The 18,554-nt window shown below is 42.1% G+C and overlaps 1 protein-coding gene across 3 annotated transcripts in view; it reads left to right on the plus strand.

Annotated features, from left to right (window-relative positions):
* The window catches only part of COL4A2 (collagen type IV alpha 2 chain), a 147,476-nt gene extending 129,974 nt beyond the window's left edge, over positions 1-17,502 (plus strand). For 2 of the 3 annotated variants that reach the window (XM_071743109.1, XM_071743117.1), the window contains exons 33-48: positions 1,026-1,151; positions 1,489-1,670; positions 2,578-2,641; positions 3,016-3,090; positions 3,707-3,814; positions 4,792-4,899; positions 6,168-6,239; positions 6,623-6,748; positions 8,694-8,810; positions 10,334-10,495; positions 10,631-10,729; positions 11,424-11,570; positions 12,163-12,279; positions 13,067-13,258; positions 13,621-13,907; positions 16,908-17,271. In XM_071743109.1, coding sequence (XP_071599210.1) covers positions 1,026-1,151; positions 1,489-1,670; positions 2,578-2,641; positions 3,016-3,090; positions 3,707-3,814; positions 4,792-4,899; positions 6,168-6,239; positions 6,623-6,748; positions 8,694-8,810; positions 10,334-10,495; positions 10,631-10,729; positions 11,424-11,570; positions 12,163-12,279; positions 13,067-13,258; positions 13,621-13,907; positions 16,908-17,162 — 2,237 coding nt within the window. In that variant the 3' untranslated portion in view covers positions 17,163-17,271. Of the gene's footprint in view, positions 1-1,025; positions 1,152-1,488; positions 1,671-2,577; positions 2,642-3,015; positions 3,091-3,706; positions 3,815-4,791; positions 4,900-6,167; positions 6,240-6,622; positions 6,749-8,693; positions 8,811-10,333; positions 10,496-10,630; positions 10,730-11,423; positions 11,571-12,162; positions 12,280-13,066; positions 13,259-13,620; positions 13,908-16,907 lie in introns of all 3 variants that reach the window. The other variant, XM_071743125.1, reaches the window with a different exon arrangement.
* The last annotated feature ends 1,052 nt before the right edge of the window (positions 17,503-18,554 follow it).

The raw sequence follows: 18,554 nt of genomic DNA on the forward strand, positions 1-18,554 counted from the left end.
TGGCCTGTCTCTGCAGATCCCAAAGAACTTAAGATAGTCATGTAATTTATTGGGGGCTTTCAGGACAGTATTTACCACTGTCACCAGTAACCTTCAAATCAAGATAAGGAACAAAAAAACTTGTAACAAATCAAAACTCTCTCACCCAAGGTTTTTTGACTGAGAGTTTCCCTTCCACTGGAATTAACCTACTTTTCTGCACTTTCTCCAGTGTGCTTTTTGTTGGGTTGTTTTTTTTGTTTGTTTGTTTGGGGTTTTTTGTTTTTGTAAACACATGATACCTAACTGATCTGCTGAGAGAGAAATTATCAGTCACAGATGAATCAGGCTCCAGTTCCCTGGGACTGTATGTGCAAAAGTTTAACTCGGTTTTCATGGATTTTTTTACACTTGACTGTTCTGCTGATATGTTGTATTTATACAGGAAACTTTTTATGCAAGTGGATTTTCCATTGCTTGTGATAGACTGTCTGTCAGACCCTTTTTGCACAATACACTCTTCAGTTCACTCTTCAAAACACAGTGCCACTGAATAGCTTTTTGTAACACGGTTGGGTTTTGTCATGGTTTAGCAGTTTGGGTTGATCAAAAAACAGAGGACAGAATTGTTCCCTTATTATCCCCCCCCCCTCCACCTCGTCTTTCAAGGACAAGAGACTTAAAAGTTGGAAATGAAAACGGGAACAGCTTTACTAGAAGGGGAAAGGCAGTAACACATGGGATAAGGAACAAAAATACAAATATATACAAATATATAGATAAGCCTATCTCAATGGAGGCAGGGGTAGGTGCCTGAGGGTCCCTTGTGACAGGGCCGGCTCAGGAGAGGGTTCCAGGGCTCTTCCCAGCACCCAATGGATGTGGATTCTGAAGAGCAGGTGGTAGCTTAGAGTATGGGCAGGAAACAGGAGGGAATGTGGACCCCACTGTGTTCTGCACTTCTCAGGGTCCTAAGACCCTCTCCTTTAATTCCTTGTGCTCTTAACTTCAGTTCCTCCTCTCAAACTCTGACATTTACCCTTAAGGTGACCGTGGTGATCAAGGGCCTCCAGGAGAACCCCCACAGCTCAAGCCTCACCTGATGATGGAAGTTAAAGGAGAAAAAGGAGATGTTGGAGAAAGAGGCACGAAGGGATTCTTTGGCTTAAAAGGTCAGTGGTCATGGCAAAATAAAGCAGGCACATTCAAAACTATCGATCGGTGTCAGAATTTTCTGAGTTACCATAATAAATATTCCTTGCTCATCATACCCCCAGAAAAGCCTCTGGCAGAGAAAGCTGAGCTGTTTTTCACAGAGCCACCCTCAAGTACAGCTTTGCTGGGTTATGTCATGTGTGTGTGTGTGCTGTCTTCTTGTACCAGCACATCATGGTGCCATGTTTTGAGAAGGTGACTAGCAGGAAAACTTCACACATGCAAGCAACCCCCTGTCAGCCTTCCTAGATTTAATAGTTTAAGTCTTCTCTGTACCTTCTTCCCTGCCTGTAGGTAGCAAGGGAATGCCAGGAGTTCCTGGAAAGACAGGGACCCCTGGGTCCCCTGGGCATCCCAGCTACGTGGCTGGTGTGAAAGGAGACATCGGCGCAAAAGGATTGACAGGTCTGAAAGGGTACCCTGGTCCAGCTGGCTCCCCTGGCATCAGAGGCTTCCCTGGCACCACAGGAGTCAGGGTGAGTTCATGTTCCTGAGTGAATAAGGGTGTCCTTGTGCTGGCATTCAGCATCTCTAGGGAATGGCATTCTCCCCTTGAAATTGTGCTCGCCAGCTACAGTGCAAAGATCAAAATGCAAGAAAAATTGAATAAATAGATGAAATAATTTTGCTTAATCCCTCCAATGTTCATTAAGCAGAGCCCTTTCTTTTCTCATCAGGAGACAACTAAACTTCAAAAATTGCCCAAAATTACTCAATGTCACACATCTTACAGTAAAAAGAGTCCAAGAATCTCAGCTTCTACATGGTAAATCACTGTGATTCACTTTGGCTGGGAAGTCACTCTGGAATTAATAAACTCTTACAAAAGTTGGCAGTGGACTCACAGATATCACTTATTTAAGACAGCCAAAAACTATGTTTCTTTCTCAGGTAGCTTTGCCCTTAGATTTCAGTAGGGCTTTTTCCTAACCACAGACTGCAGGACTCATTAGCATACATGGGTAATAGGATGCTGTCAATGCCAAACTTAGTCTTCACAAACATAACTTACCCCTTGGTTATTAATGCTTCAGTTTAACTAACTTCAGCCAAATGGGACTATAAATCATAAAGGACTACAGAAATTTTAAAATGGTAAATTTAATAGCCTTTTTTTAATATTTTCAAATTGTGCTCATCAGAAGGTCAGACACTGGAACAGGCTGTCCAGGGAAGTGGTGGAAACACCATCCCTGGAGGTGTTCAAAATACACGTGGGTGTGACTCTTCAGGACATGCTTTAGTTGGCATGGTGGGGTTGGGTTGATGGTTGGACTTGATAATCTTGGAGGTCTTTTCCAACCTTAATGATTCTTTGATTCTATGAAGACTGAATAAATCCTCATCCTCATTAATTGATACCTCTTTCCAATCACATAATAGGGAGAAAAGGGTATTCCAGGAATTTCAGGCCATTTTGGTACTCCAGGCTCACATGGTGAAATAGGTGAGTTTGTTCTCTTATCTGAGCTCTCTTTGTATATATTACATCAAATGCTCAACATTAAGTTCTAAAGAGTCTTAGGGGGGTCTCAGTCTTACACAATCTTCGTACAGTCTTATGGAACTACAGTGTAAATGTGGGAAGCTGTGTTGATACTGTTAATTTTTTAATATGCACTGTCCATGGATAAATCCATCCATGGCAGGGAGAGTGGCTGTTCCAGTGACTTTATGTATTTCTTTCTTTAACTTACTTTCTTTTTTATTCTAGAAAGATAATAATTACTGAATTTTGACTCAGGTTGCAATTCCTTTGAAACTGTAGGAAATACTGTTGAAATTAATGCCTTAACATACATGTGTTTTTGCTTGAAATAGGTGAGCGGGGAGATACTATAAACTTACCAGGAATGCCAGGCCTTAAAGGGGAAGTTGGTGTGCCAGGCTTAACAGGTATTAATTTCACAGATGCTCTGGATGTGATCTTTCTTTTCACATACTAAGTCCCCAGAGGAAGGTGGGGAGAGCTTACCATGGGCTTTTAATGACTGTTGAACTTGTGCTCTCATGACAGCTCCTGAAGAGATTCATGTTTTCTTTATTGAAATGCTACATTTACCTCTTCATCTGAAAGTACATTTATAACAGTAAACATCAATCACTTTGAACTCCAGTAAACATTTCTGTATCATTTTTTCACCGTTTATGACAAAAAAGAAGCAATATCAGGCCATGATTATAGAAGATGGGATAGCAGAGCCAGGTCAATTGTGTCATGGATTAGTTAGGTACTGCATTAAAATCCCCCTGCACGTGCAGCACATTTGAGCATCAGTGTTATATTCCACATAACTTGGGGAGTACTTTAAAAAAAAAACAAATTTAATGATGGTTTGGCCAGTGTGCTGTAGACGACTATTCATTCTCCCAGATTATGCAAGCACCCCGACTAGAGGAATGTCTTTATGAGCAAAACCAGGGACCCATTCAGTAGCCAAATTTACATTATGCTTGTTAGTCCAGAGTTGTGTAGATACTAAAATAACATGCTGGTTTTGTTGTTTTCCAGGTGTAAGAGGAGAGACAGGACAGAAAGGCGAAGGTGGTGATCCTGGTTTCCCTGGCATTGAAGGCCTCAAGGGCACACAGGGTGTCCCTGGCTCAGTAGGACAAGAAGGTGAAATATTCCTTTTAATGCTCCAAAGAATAAAACTGTTCAAGAAGAGAAAGAAAAAAAATCTCTTTTCCCTTGAAAGAAAGTCATTAAGTTTTTTTTTTAATGTGTTCTGTAAGTTGATAAAGAGCAGTGAAAAGGATGTGGAAGTCATGGTAGGACTTGAGAGGATGTTTCAAAAGCCTAACTTGGCTTCATACCAGCTTTACCTTTTTGAACAGCAATTATTTGCCCAGTCAAAGTGTTGTATTGCTGGCATATTCAGGTATTCTAATGCTGTCTCAATGCTACAAGGAGATGGGCATTTCAGTGCTCTTTCCTGCCATAAATGAAGTCAGTATCCCCCAGAACCCAGTGACTCAGGAGCCTTTGAGGCTCATTGGCTGACTGTACAAGAGTACTGGGGCACCAAAGTTAGGTTCAGTTCTGGTTGGATCATAAACTCAGAGCTTAGGAGCATGTCTTCTTGGCAGGAGGATCATGGAAAATGCTCTTTCAGAACAGTTGCTCTACATTTTTTCATGTAATTATAGGGTTTAGAAACTCCAACCAGACTGGAGCAGTTTATGGTAGGTACTAAACAATTCTTGCCCAATCAGCTTTCCAATCAGAAAGGCAAAACAGATGGAACAAGAGGGGAAATTGAGGTGAACGTAAATGTAATTACTTATTGTGACTGGCAGTAGAAGTAAAACTATCACTTAATAGCCTGTTCCACTATATTTCTCAGGTTTTTAGAAATCTGTAGTTTGTAATGTCAGTAGTTTGTAATTAATTGTTCTGTTACACCTTACCTCTCCTGCCTTTGATCTCCTCAGTTTTCTTCCACTTGGATGAGTGGTGCAGTGTCATACATTGACATTAGGAGTGTAAAGCCTTCATTTTGCCCCCTGGGAGAGTGAAGGCAGCACAAGTCCCTGTTTCAGGCTACTGGTTTTAAGGACACTCATGAGCAATGATTCCTCATTGTTGTCACGCAGGTTTTCCAGGACTGGTTGGCCCCCCAGGACAACAAGGAAGCCCCGGGACGCCTGGATTGCCAGGTCCAAAGGGAACTCCGGGCTGGCCTGGCTTACCAGGACAAGCAGGTATTCATACAGCTTCATGTCAGCCTGAGCACTTGCTATTGTACCTTTGGCCTAAAGAAGAAGAAGAAAGGGGGCTTTTTGCAAAGTTCAGAGTGGCAGAGTTGCCTCTAGTAAACAGCTATTCCTCAAAAAGTCCAGGTGCTTTAATAAAGACCTATGTGGTTGCTTTCTGATTTATGGCTTCAGAAGGATTGGTGTCTACTGAACTCACTTCAGCTGCAGATGACCTCAACCAGGAAAGCAGTTCTCAGGAAACTTTTGTCATTTTACATGACAGCTGGGAAGAAAGAACAAAAAAGGATTTAAAAAGCACCAAGAGCAGTGATATACAGTATTAGAACATTACCATGTGGCATTAGATAACAAACACTTGTACTTGTCCTACCTCATCATCAAAAACTGTGAACTGATCCAATGTCTGGTTTTATGGATAAATGACTTATGGCTCAGACAGGATTCTGCTATCAAAATAGAGGTGATATTTTGAAACAAAGCTGTTTGTATCACAGGAACAGAATGTCACTGGTTGCTACCTACTTCCTATATATATTTGCATATTTCTTTTTCTACAATACAACCAGAAATTTCTCTGCTTTTAGTAAGATTAATCTATCTGAATCTGCATCAAATCTAAGCTAATAAGGTTATGAAGGCTGCCATCATAGAAAGAGCAAAGAGAAAGACAGATGCTTATTTTTATGAAGGTTGAATTTTCCTCTAGAGTTCTGGCTGTTGATTAGAGATACCTGTATAGCTTTAACATCATGCTTAACACATTGACAGGTACAAGTAGATGGGATAAATTTTACCTGTAACAGCAGCAGCAGTCACTATTAGACATTTTGTTAAGGTTTTGTTAGGTTCTTTTTTATGACAGAGGGAATTCTTCTGAAGTTAGCTTCATTATAATCACATTTAGAGCCTACAATTATGCCATAATTGTCTTGGTTTGAGGATTTTGGAGAACTAAATGGTTATTAACAAAATTGTGGTAGCAAGACTGGAACTAATGGCATGCTACCAGACAGATCAGAGCTATTTAAAAAACCATCTCATAGTGAGTTTATTGGATAATAACAAAATTTGCCCATCAGAAACCATGCTGTGGTGTGATTCATACTAAGCTTATTGTAATGAATTAATTTGACTATAATACACAAGAGTGTAATATGGAATAGTATTTATTCAAGCATTTGAATTTCTTGCCTAGGAATATATTCAGACTTACAGAAACTATTATGGTAATCATGAGTGTAATTTTAAAACAGGCTTGCCTGGCTTAAGAGGAATCAGTGGGCTGCATGGTTTACCTGGCACTAAAGGCTTACCAGGATCACCAGGTAAGTGACTCTTGCTCTGCCTGTTCCCTGTCAGAACACTCTGTTGACTGCAAGTTTGGTCACTGAGATCTTTGCAATGTCCCTTCTTTAACTGTGTCACCCAAGGCCCAGCGAGGAGTTTGCTTGCTTACTGTGGGCTCTGGCAAACAACTCCATCCACAGATGGATTAGAACACAACTTGAAATCATAATTTATATCCTTTTACAAATTTAAAGCCTCAATACCTTTTCTTCCCATTCTGAACCGTTTTTTCAATGAGCCATTACAGACTCAGGTATTTAGCAAAGCCACATGCTCTAATACATATAAGCAGCATGCTGATACATTGTTAAATGCAGAAACATTTCAGCTTTCATCTTAATTTTGAACAACTCCACAACAGGTCCAGATGGCTACGGCTCTGCAGGTTTCCCAGGTGCTGTGGGTGACAAAGGAGAACCAGGAGAGCCAAGCAGAGTGGAAGGCAGCCGAGGACCTCCGGGTCAGAAGGGAGACAGAGGTGTTCCAGGTTTGTATTTTGGAGAATCAGATCAATTCATTATTTATTTCAGATGTGGCTGTTTGAGTTATCTATGTGGCTGTATAGAGTGGTATAGGAGAGCTCCCAATGTGGGGAAGGTCACAGTTTGGGGTTGGTGCTGCAGCACAACCACCCCTTGCTGAGAAGCAGCAATGTGTGTTGCCCAGTGCTGGACAAGCCAGATGCCCCAGAACAGCCTTGGGTCCTTCCCCATGGTAATCACATCTTGTAGCACCCACTGAGCTCACTGCAAATGCCAGAGGCAACTCTCAGCTGTCAACTCCCAAAATATTTAATGATGCTCCAGATACACAAAATCTACAGCTCCTTTCCTCTCCTCTCCTCTCCTCTCCTCTCCTCTCCTCTCCTCTCCTCTCCTCTCCTCTCCTCTCCTCTCCTCTCCTCTCCTCTCCTCTCCTCTCCTCTCCTCTCCTCTCCTCTCCTCTCCTCTCCTCTCCTCTCCTCTCCTCTCCTCTCCTCTCCTCTCCTCTCCTCTCCTCTCCTCTCCTCTCCTCTCCTCTCCTCTCCTCTCCTCTCCTCTCCTCTCCTCTCCTTTCTCCTTTCCTTTCTCCTTTCCTTTCCTTTCTCCTTTCCTTTCCTTTCTCCTTTCCTTTCCTTTCTCCTTTCCTTTCCTTTCTCCTTTCCTTTCCTTTCTCCTTTCCTTTCCTTTCTCCTTTCCTTTCTCCTTTCCTTCCTCTTCTCCTTTCCTTTCTCCTTTCCTTTCCTTTCCTTTCCTTTCCTTTCCTTTCCTTTCCTTTCCTTTCCTTTCCTTTCCTTTCCTTTCCTTTCCTTTCCTTTCCTTTCCTTTCCTTTCCTTTCCTTTCCTTTCCTTTCCTTTCCTTTCCTTTTTTCCTTTCCTTTCCTTTCCTTTCCTTTCCTTTCCTTTCCTTTCCTTTCCTTTCCTTTCCTTCCTTGTTGTTGCAAATCCATCAATGTTTACCTTTTTTCTCTGAAACCCTGCCCATCCATCAGTGTGGGATTGTTCCACTGATCCCTCCTGGGCTCTGTTCCAGTGCACAGTGCTTTACTTGTGCCATCATCTGTCCTACAGCCTTCCAGCTCAAGCCCACCTTGCTGTAGTGGGCTGCATTTATCTCAGTGTGGTTCATCACCAATTATTCCACCAAGGAGCCACCAGGCTCATGTTATGGGTGAATCAACTACTTACAAGGGGGAGATTAAAAAGTTTTCCAATATTTTGGCTCTGAAAAGACTGGCATAGATATAAAACTTTACTGCCTTTGCCTCCTTGATTCAGTGGCTCATTCCTGTTCTTTTGTTGTTACTAACCTGCTGTGCCAGCTCAAGTACCACCCAGAGATTTATTATCAGGCCCTGGAAGAAAACAGCTATTTCACTTACCTCATTCCTGTTCGTCAGGTTTAAAAATTTAATATTTTTAAAATGAATAAATAAAAGGGGTTTGTGGCCCTCTGACAATCTAAATCTACTTTAAAAAATAAACCGAGATTATTGAGATTTTTGGCCATTTAACACTTTTCATCTATAAAGAACTTCCTGTATTCAACTTTCTCGCTTTAACTGACCCCCAACAAACCTAAGTGTCTATGAACCCTTACTCCACAGGGTACAGAAGAACAAAGCTGCTTTCTTGTCTGCTTCCATATACCTGGGATATTTTGAGTACTCCCTATCTTGAAATAATAATTTAACTGGCAGGCAGACGATCATTAGCATTCCACACAGTGAGATGCAATTAGCTATTGCTAGAGAGCTTTGGCACAGAACAAGTATTTGGTTCTTTTAAGAATAACCTCCACATCATTTGAAAAAAGAAAACAAAAATAAGTGGGAACTGCAGGTGTTTTTCATTTGGAAAATCCTGGTCTTTACACTTAGTCTAAGGTGAGTCCTTATAATTGCAATTGTGCATTTTCCTGACAGTGCTGATTATTTCTTTGATTCATTTCAGGACTCCCAGGACCACTTGGCATTCCTGGGCAGGAAGGATTTCCAGGACCTCCTGGGATTTCAAATATCTCGGGATATCCTGGTGATAAAGGCTCCCCAGGTCTAGATGGAGTGCCAGGTAATTCATGCTTGGTTCCCCTCAGACAACAGTAAGAGATTAAGTACAAGGTTGTGCCCTCAGACAACAGTGGAAGAATAAGTACTGGCTTAGCAACAGGAGTCATTATTATTTCTGTCTTGATTCAGTAAAATATTCGTACTAAAAGCAACACTACAGTGCATGAAAATTGTCAGACAGAACTAAAGGCACATAAGATAATAGGGACAGAGAAAAAGGCAGTTCCTCCAGGTTGTCCTTCTGGAAAGGTTTGATTTTCATGCAAATAATGGATCTAATCATCTAGAATTCTCTTTACAACTTTCAGAAGTGTTATGCTAATTTACTATTTTAAAACCCAAGCATGGTGGCAGACTTGCAAGTCTATGGAATATTTTCTCAATAATTTACAGAATTGTCCTATGTGACATTACCATGCAAACTCAGTTACACTGGGGGGCATTGGTCCACACAATGAGCCTGCCTCTCACACTTGTGAAAGAACTGCTCTGTGTCTCTGCATATTCAGAGGCTGATATGCCTATTGTGTATTGGGCTGCACAATCATTTCAAACTTCAGTGCTACAGCAAAGGGCATGGAGCAGAAGTTTCAAGAGTCCCACTATCATCTTTTATATGATGCACAGAAATTTTTATGTAAACTTGGCAAAAATTTAGAAAACCAACAAAATACCTAGGTTTCCAAATTGAAAGAGAATGTTAGTTGGCCTAAACACATACTGATTCCCATTCTCCAGGCAGTCACTGGATTAAAAAATAAAAATAGAAGCAGCTGGGAGAATGGCAACAGGAACACTGTCTCCCAGACAAAATGGTGAGATGCGTATGGCTCACTCTTCCATGCATTTTCCATGTGTGTCCACACGTGATCCAACTTCAATAGGCAACATGAGATGCCCCACTCAAAACCCTAATTAGCAAGTGCCTCTCCTCAGAAACAAAGTCCAAATGTCTTCTGAGGCAGCAGAGGTAACTGCCAGCTTTAGCTTCAGGCACTCTGTAATTCTGGAAAAAGCATCTGTTCCCATAATTCCCAAGTCAGCGTGAAGCAGCTACTTGTATCCAGATGTTCAACTGAAGCAGTAAGATTCATGGAACAGTAAGTCCTTGGCTTATTTACCACCTGGCATCGAGTCAGGTACTTGCTGCTCTCTTAATTTCTCTCTGGTTACTTGGAGAATTGAGGATGAAGCAGGGAAGCACCTAGTGAAGGTGGTGTGAAGCATTTCTGGGGATGGAATAGCTCACTGAAGGCTGCATCTCGGCAGGCACCCAGTTCTGCTGCAGTCTGGCTTGAGGTGACACTGTGCTTTGTGGGAGCTTCATGCTCCAGTTCCTCTGCCACCACAGCAGAAGGGTGTGCTAGCCTGAGAGCAAGAGCACTGAGAAAAGTCTTCTGGGGACCTAAGCATTACCTCCCTGATTAAATTAAGGACATAAAGCCTGATGAGATACAGTTAGATAATATTATTTTGCCAGGTTTTAAGTATAAGCATATTACAACTTATACGTGCTTTAAACAGGCTATCCAGGACTACAGGGGCAGCCGGGAGTACCAGCTCCACCAGGGAGCAAAGGAGAAAGTGGACAAGCAGGTTTGAGTGGAGAAGCTGGCCCAAAAGGCAGCAGAGGTGATCCTGGATTAGCAGGGAGACCTGGACTTCCTGGGTACCCTGGACCAAAAGGTAAGGATGGGAAACGCTGATCTTGGCCAAGGGCAGGGGGAAACTACTGTGGTACAGCAGCTTGAGTTAACATGATTTTTGCACTCACTTGATCTGTTGAAATGCAATAATGCCCCCTGTCATTTTGCATTAAAGGTCGCAAGGGTGAACAAGGTAGCATTGGCTTTATGGGCACAGTAGGATTTCCAGGTGATTTAGGACCTGTCGGACCCAAGGGGGATAAAGGATTAGCTGGTAAGTGCAGTCAGGTGCATGTCTCCTTTCTGACCTATTCATCCTGCAGCTCCACAGAGCTGATCTGACTGGGTTTGCTTTGAGCAGGAAGTTGGGCTCAATGATCTCAGGAGTCCTCTCCAACCTGCATGACTCTTTATGAGCCCTGGGAGTGGGCAGATGCCTGAATTTATCATTGGTAGTAAACTTTTTGCCTTTATGAATTTATTTTGCATGAGGTGCCAACTCCAAAATCAGAGTCACTTTCAGGGTTATGAAGAAAGAATAATTTATCATCTAAGCTTATCCTCCAGAGTAGACATACTGTGTATTTAGAAATCTCCTGTAAATCTTTCACTCCATCTACACCATCATGTATGTGTGTCTCCCAGAGCCCACCAAAAGATGGTGCTGCACCTCAGAGAGCTGCTGGCTGTTTGGGGGAAACTTCCCAGCTTCCTGTGTTACAAATGAGGGAGCAGTGGCACCATCTATTTCCTTCTGTTTATCTGTGTGCTGTCCAAGAGGAGACAATCCCCATACTCTCACGTGTTCCCTCAGTATAATAATATAAATGCTATACCTAAGGCAGTGAGTTGCAGACCACAGTCTCTTCCTAACATACGTAATATCTGCATATCTGGAGATGAAGGGACATCGAGGAAAATACAGGGGTTTTATTAATCAAACTATCTCATCTTCCTTCTAATCACAGGCTTCCAGGGCCCTCCAGGCTCTCCTGGGCTACCCGCTGTTCCTCCAAGGCTGGTTGCTGAGCATGGTTCACCAGGTCCCCGTGGAAATATAGGACCTCAAGGAAGCCCTGGAGATATGGGACCTGCGGGTCCACCAGGTGATCCAGGTAGGAATTGCATACTCAAAGTGAAAGCTGTTTCCCTGAGCAGAGTGAGGCCACCAGAACACTGCTGCTCTTCTACATTAAATTCTTGATGCCAAAAAGGAGAGTCCAGTTTTGGTCTTTCAAAGCTGGGGCTTGGCTTTCCTCCTCCTTTCATTCATAACATAAACAGAACAGGAGGAAACTTTGACAACACTTACGTAGCCAAAGCAACATCAGATATGGATCTCACTTAAGAGAAGGTTAGGTGGAAATGTCCACATCATTGTGGGTGTTCTGTCAGCCCAGGGAAAGCAGTGTTACTGATGCATGGAGTGCATGCAATGCACCTCTTATTACTAATCTTCCAAGAGATGTCTGGTGGTAGCAAGAGTGAAAGATTAAGTTGTGGGGCTCACGTAGTCTTGATCCAAGCAACCTTTTCCAATGAAGTCAGTGCTCTTTGCCTGAGCAAGAACCACAGGATCTTGCCTTCAGTGGAAATTGGTAAATCTAGCAGATAGGGCCAAGCACATGCAAGTAGAGCACATGTAAACAAGTGGTAGCATGTTGGTATCTCTGCAGTCACTGTGCTTATAACCATTGTTGGTGCAAGGTTTCAGAGGCTCACCTGGAAACCCAGGATTCCAGGGCAGAGGTGGCATTCCAGCTCCTCCTGGCTCCAGAGGTGAACAAGGAGCAACAGGGTTTCAGGGTCCGGTGGGATTTGAAGGTAAGAGATGTTGTGCAGCACTTCTTTCCTGTTTCACTGCCATAAATTGTTCTGAAGTTATTACAACGCCGGATGGGGAGGACGGGAGGAGAAAGTTTGTGTTTTCACAGCTTCTTCATAAGGGACAGCTAACTAACTTTTAACAGAGTTATATTATAGCAGTGTTTTCAGAATAAGCTTTGCTAGATGTAGATGTCAGTCCACTCATGTCAGTGAGTCTGTTTTGATCTGAGTGTCTTTTTTATATTGGTTTTCTTTGAGGTATTTCAGCCTACTGTTTTAGTAACAATTACATTCATGGAAGATGGGTTTGGTATGTGGCATTACCTATGTCCTTATCTAATCAAAGAGAAGAATTCTTACTATCTTAATTAGCTAAGTACACAAAGAAGAAAGTATTTGCAGAGCATAGTTTTAACCATTCAGAACAAATAGAAGGAATTCAAAAACCATTGGTTAATCTTGGACTAAGAAAGCATTTTAAAGGAAACATACGTTCATCTGGATTGTACCAAGCACACTCAATTTCACCAGAACTTTATATGTGGCTTTCCCTGCTTCTCATAATGAAATACACCATCTTAGAAACCAGGGGCCTTAACCCAGCACCAATCTACTTCCAAAGCAAGTGCTGCAATCCCAGAACTGCAGCTGTTTTAACAATAAGAAGAGGTATCACGCAATTCAGATTTCTTCAGCAGTAGTTTAGCTAGATTATCAGCTAGCTGTGGGAAGTGTGGAAGCACAAAATAAGTTGTAATATTTTTCCCCCTCCTTCTCTTTTTAGGTCAGCCAGGCCGCCCTGGTAGCCCTGGGCTGCCAGGCATGCCAGGTCGCAGCGTTAGCATGGGCTACCTGCTGGTGAAGCACAGCCAGTCCGACCAGGAGCCCATGTGCCCCGTGGGCATGAACAAACTCTGGAGTGGATACAGCCTACTGTACTTTGAAGGACAAGAGAAAGCACACAACCAGGATCTAGGTACGTGCAGGTGTTGCTGGTAGCAGCCTTAATTCCATCTCTCTGGCTGAAAACTAAAAAAAAAAAAAAAAAAAAAATTAAATAAACACAAATTAGAGAGAGATGGGACTTCAGCAAACAGGCTTAGGAAACACCAAAATGAGAAGATAAGAACTGTATGTCTGCACAGAGTGCCCCTGAGAGAGCTCCTGCAAGTCACTGATGTTTTTCAAGGTGACCTGTAAAGCCAGTGAAACACTCTGGACTGCAGGCTTTTGCTGACATGTGCCTGGGAAGGAGCAGGAAACTGAAAACATGCATTGTCTTGCGTGAGAATGATTGCCACAATTTCATTTTCTTTTTTCTTCTTCTTTTTTTAACAGGGCTGGCTGGCTCGTGTTTGGCTCGTTTCAGTACCATGCCCTTCCTCTACTGTAACCCTGGGGACATTTGTTACTATGCAAGTCGAAATGATAAATCCTACTGGCTCTCAACTACAGCACCTCTTCCAATGATGCCTGTGGCAGAAGATGACATTAAGCCATATATCAGTCGCTGCTCAGTTTGTGAGGCCCCAGCTGTGGCTATTGCTGTCCATAGCCAAGAAGCTTCTATTCCTCTCTGCCCCGAGGGCTGGCGCAGTTTGTGGATCGGATATTCCTTCCTTATGGTATTTGTTCTCCAGTGTCACATCTGACCACCAGCGTGGCACTGGGTTTCGAGTTTGAGTCTTAGTTACTTAAGATTGGAAGGCTGCTCTGGTTTAGATCCAGCAACACCAAAAGCATGCATCATACTGGGGAACCAGAGTACTACAAAACTAGTTTCTAGGAAGCAGAGAAGAAACAAGATTTCTGTGAATCACAAAGAAAGTTGGTTCTTGTCTGACTAGCATCTCATTTCCCTATTTTATGTACAAAATAGTGCTTTGGAGTAGAATACAGGGACAGCTATAGATTAGCAAATAAAGTTGCACTGACAGTAGCCTACAAAGCGTTTTCACAGGTAAAGATTGGGAGTAATTTACATCACTATTAAGAAGATGGTGTGGAGGGAAAAAACCCACAAAAACAAACAAACAAACCCATAAAACTTTTCTCCTTCTTTTGTAAATTTAAAGTCATTGATGTTTGGTTGAGGATTTAGGAGGCAGTCTGTCACCTAGTCTGGAAAGAAAGACAGCCTTCCCATGGTTTCAAAAATAAAACTTCAGTGTTATTTACCTAGTGGCAACAAGAGCTGAGCTATATATTCCATGGCTTATAGGATCTCTTATATCTTGTCATCTTATAATTAGGACATTGTGTGTTACAGAAAAGCTTAGTGATAGGTGTGCAGTAGAAGACCTACTGAAAGGTGTGATGTGCTTTTCTTGCAAGATAAAAGGATCATGTAAGCACTGGAGGGCTTAACATGATTAATAGCAGCTAGAATGTGCTAGTGAATGATCTGACAGATGCTTATTTTTCTGACTTGCTTGATGTACACCAGATCAAAACCTGCAACATTATGCCCATGTTGTTAAGTCATTAAAGACTGGACTGAATGCTGAAGTAAACAGGGTCAGGGAAAAAATACTTCCCTAGCAGAAAACATCATAGAAGTACAATCTTACTTGCAAGCCATTTGTTTGTCAAAAGCAAAAACCTTATTTTTTTCAGAAAATAAGGTAAAGAGAAATCTGGTATCTTTTCATTTAGTTACAGAGAAAAAAAATGTTTTGAGAGGGCGGGTCACATATTTGGCCAGCCCTATGTTTGACCTTTCTTTTGCTTCTATAAAAAGCCCCGATACCAATCTCATAGTTACTGTGCAAGAATTCCAAGGCTTAAATAAATGTTTGTAAAGGTTTGCGTAAACACTGAGCATTGTTAAGCACAAAGTTGTCACCCTAGCAAGAACCTTTTCCAGGTCAAAGCCTGCCACAACCAAGGAAAACACAGTGAGAAGAGTTCCCATTTTCCCAGCTAGTGTTTGGAGCAAATCAAGTGTTTGATGTACACGTTTTTTTGCTTCTGAGGCAACTATGGAAGAACAACAGCACACTTATGGTTATCTCAGAGTACAAATTGTTTAACTTCCTTGGACCTCTTTCCCCTGAGTAAGGTACAATCATGCAGGGAGTCACCATGGACTCCTGCCCGAAGAGCCATAATAGTCAGTAAGATTTCATATAGGAAGGGCACACCACTGCCTTGCATCCTATACAGGTAGAGTTGTAGAGGGATAAAAGAAGTGTTGCAGAAGGATAAAAAAAGTGTTGCAGATGGATAAAAGGCCATGGCCAAAAGAAAAGGAGATATTACATACATAGTGTTGGAGCTAAGGAATGCCAGTGCTTATCCTGAGGTAGTCAGGCAGATCTGCTCCCAAATAGTCTTGAGAAGTTTTTACTGCTTTCCAGCTCCAACTGCAAAGGCCTCAAAGCTGTAATAGTTTATGCTGCTTCTGACCAACTTTATTCCTGAAGAGAACAGTTTTGAGGAACAGTTTTGCTCCTGAGCTTCAGAGTTTAGCTAATCTGTAAGACAGCTGGTTAGCTGCAGTTTTGGGGTTTTGGGTGGGATTTTCTGGTGGGAGGGAGCTGTTGTTTCAGGGTGGTTTTTTTTTTGGAAAAAAACAACTATCTAAATCTCTGCAAAGGGTAACACCAGTCAGCAGTCAAAGTCCTTCGCTCTGTTAAAAGGTAGCCATTTCTGTTACTCCTTTATAAGAAACACAGTGGGCCTCTCACAAGAGAAACCAGCTAGTTATAACATGTACTTTTATAGTGTGGTGTTTATTGAAACATACTGGATGTGCCCAGATTTCTCTTTACATTTACAAACCTATTTAGCAACTTTATTTTCCAGCTGCTTTCTTTTAGATTGCAAATTCCCTTGTTTTTTAACCGAAAATTAAGCAGCTCCACTTAAAAGTGCAGCTGTAGAGGTCTTCAAGGGGCAGAGGAAATGCCTATTTTGTTAGCAATGCCTTTAACAGAAGAAATGTAACATTGAGTTTGGTACCACAGTATGTGTCAAAGGTAACAGCTGAGGTGTGTAAAGATGCATGATTTTGGTGTAATTGGCTTTCTGTGTGCTGTGGAAGGAGCTAGTTACCTGTATAGAAGCTCAGTTTGTTTCCACAGTGCTCCTCAAGTATGATGCAGAGTAAGCCAAACTTGGATTTCTCTAATTAGAAAGTCAGACATATGGTGGAAAGCCCTTCTTAGTGAGGGTAATGAATGAAGCATAGGAACAGGTTTCCCAGAGAGGTTGCAGAAACTCCATCTGTGGGGGTATTAACAACTTGATGGTGCCCTGGAGCAACCAAGGGCAACTTTGGAGTCAGCCTTCCATTGAGCAGGGGATTGGCTGAAGTGACTTTGTTGTGGGCTCTTCCCACCTCAATGAATCTCCAGTTCTAAGACAGTGAAGACCTTAACTGTAGAAAATACATTTGCCAGAAGATTTTTTAAAGTGTCATCACCACATGAGCTAGCTCCTTTGTATGGCTAAAGCATAGTCAGACCCTTAAGCCCTCCACAGTTGCAGGATAAGCTGACTCTGCTCCAGAGATAAGAATAGGGAGCAATTCTAATGGGTTTTCTCTTTTCCCATCATGTGGAAGTTTTTGGCAGCACTGCCCGAGGTTGTACTCTGACCACTGCCTTCCTTGTCTCCTTTAGCACACTGCTGCTGGTGATGAAGGTGGAGGACAATCCCTGGTTTCTCCTGGGAGCTGCCTGGAAGATTTCAGAGCAACTCCTTTCATCGAATGCAATGGTGCACGTGGAACCTGTCACTACTTTGCAAATAAATACAGCTTCTGGCTCACTACAGTCGACCAACCCTTCCAGAGCAAGCCCTCAGCAGATACACTCAAGGCAGGACTCATCCGAAGCCATATCAGCAGGTGTCAAGTCTGTATGAAAAATTTATAGAAGTCTTTCACAAGTGTAAGGAGCCTGCATATCATATGGGTCTTTTATGGTGGAACCTTCTATGATGGTTATACATTTGACTAAATCACATTGGTGCTTTCTTAACTTATTACCTCAGGAGCTGAATGGAAGGCTAAGTTTTAAAAAACGTCTGTAAAAGCAACTTAATTGTAACACAAATTAAGCCTAACACATGGATCTAGTGCTGTGCTCTCCTACTATACAGTATATATGCACATTTTTTGCTAGTCTAACATTGTGTCATTTGCCAATTGATAAAAATACTTGCAGCTTTGAAACACCTAAACAACTTCAGTAATAAATGGTTACCCTAGTCAGATATCCACTGCATTTACTTTAAGAGAATGTATGTATTTTTTCTATTTACTAGATTTGTCACAACAGTAAACACTAACAGCTGCTGTTCCCAAAATTAACACAAGGGGATCAAAGTGCCTAAACCCTTGCAAAATACTGAAAATATGCTCTGGAAAGTAATACTGAAAATATACTCTGGGAACTGTTTATGTCCAGCATTGAAATCTAACTTCAATATTTGTATTTTATGCTTGGGCATTTCAAACACACTCAAAACAATAATCTTTTTATTGTATCCAGTTTTTTCAAGCTTCACCATGCTTAACACTTAACCACTGGCAACAGCAGAGAACACCACAGGCCTTTCAAAAACAGTGATCACAAAATGCCTATTTTGATTAGGAGACTATAGGAGTAAGTTCAGCATTTTATTTTACAAGGTTGATAATTTTTTTCTTTACATACCCCAGGATTATAACAAAGGTCTCACACTCCACTGTGTTGTGGACATTCAAATGTGTTACACCACCCACACACAGCAGCAGCACTGAGTAGTTTTTGCATTGCAGCTTTTCTCCTCTGAAGCCAAGTTACTCATCACAAACTGGTTTATTAACCACGTACTGTTTGAGCAACTGTTGTGCATAAGGGTAGGTTTTGCCAGAGAGCGTTATCAGATTGGATATTAGGAAAAAAAATCTCTTTCCTGAAAGAGTGGTCAAGCATTGGAACAGGCTGCCCAGGGAAGTGGTGGAGTCACCATCCTTGCAGGTGTTCAGAAAAATGTGAAGATGTGGCGCTTCGAGACATGGTTTGGTGGGCATGGTGGTGTTGGGTTGTCAGTTGGATCTGATGATTTTAAAAGTCTTTCCCAACCTTAATGATTCTGTGATTCAAACACAGAATCTCCAGACCTACCAGTTAAAGCACACCAGTTAAAGTCCTGGCAGCTGAGGACAGGAGGCATTGGGCTGCCCACCATCCCAATTTGCACACAGCCACCCTTACAAAAGCAAAGGGAAAAGGAGCAGGGCTTTTCTTTGGCACCATCTTTTTCCATTTCCAAGCACCAAG

This window comes from Heliangelus exortis, chromosome 1, assembly GCF_036169615.1.
Source record: "Heliangelus exortis chromosome 1, bHelExo1.hap1, whole genome shotgun sequence".
In the NCBI taxonomy this organism is placed as follows: domain Eukaryota; kingdom Metazoa; phylum Chordata; class Aves; order Apodiformes; family Trochilidae; genus Heliangelus; species Heliangelus exortis.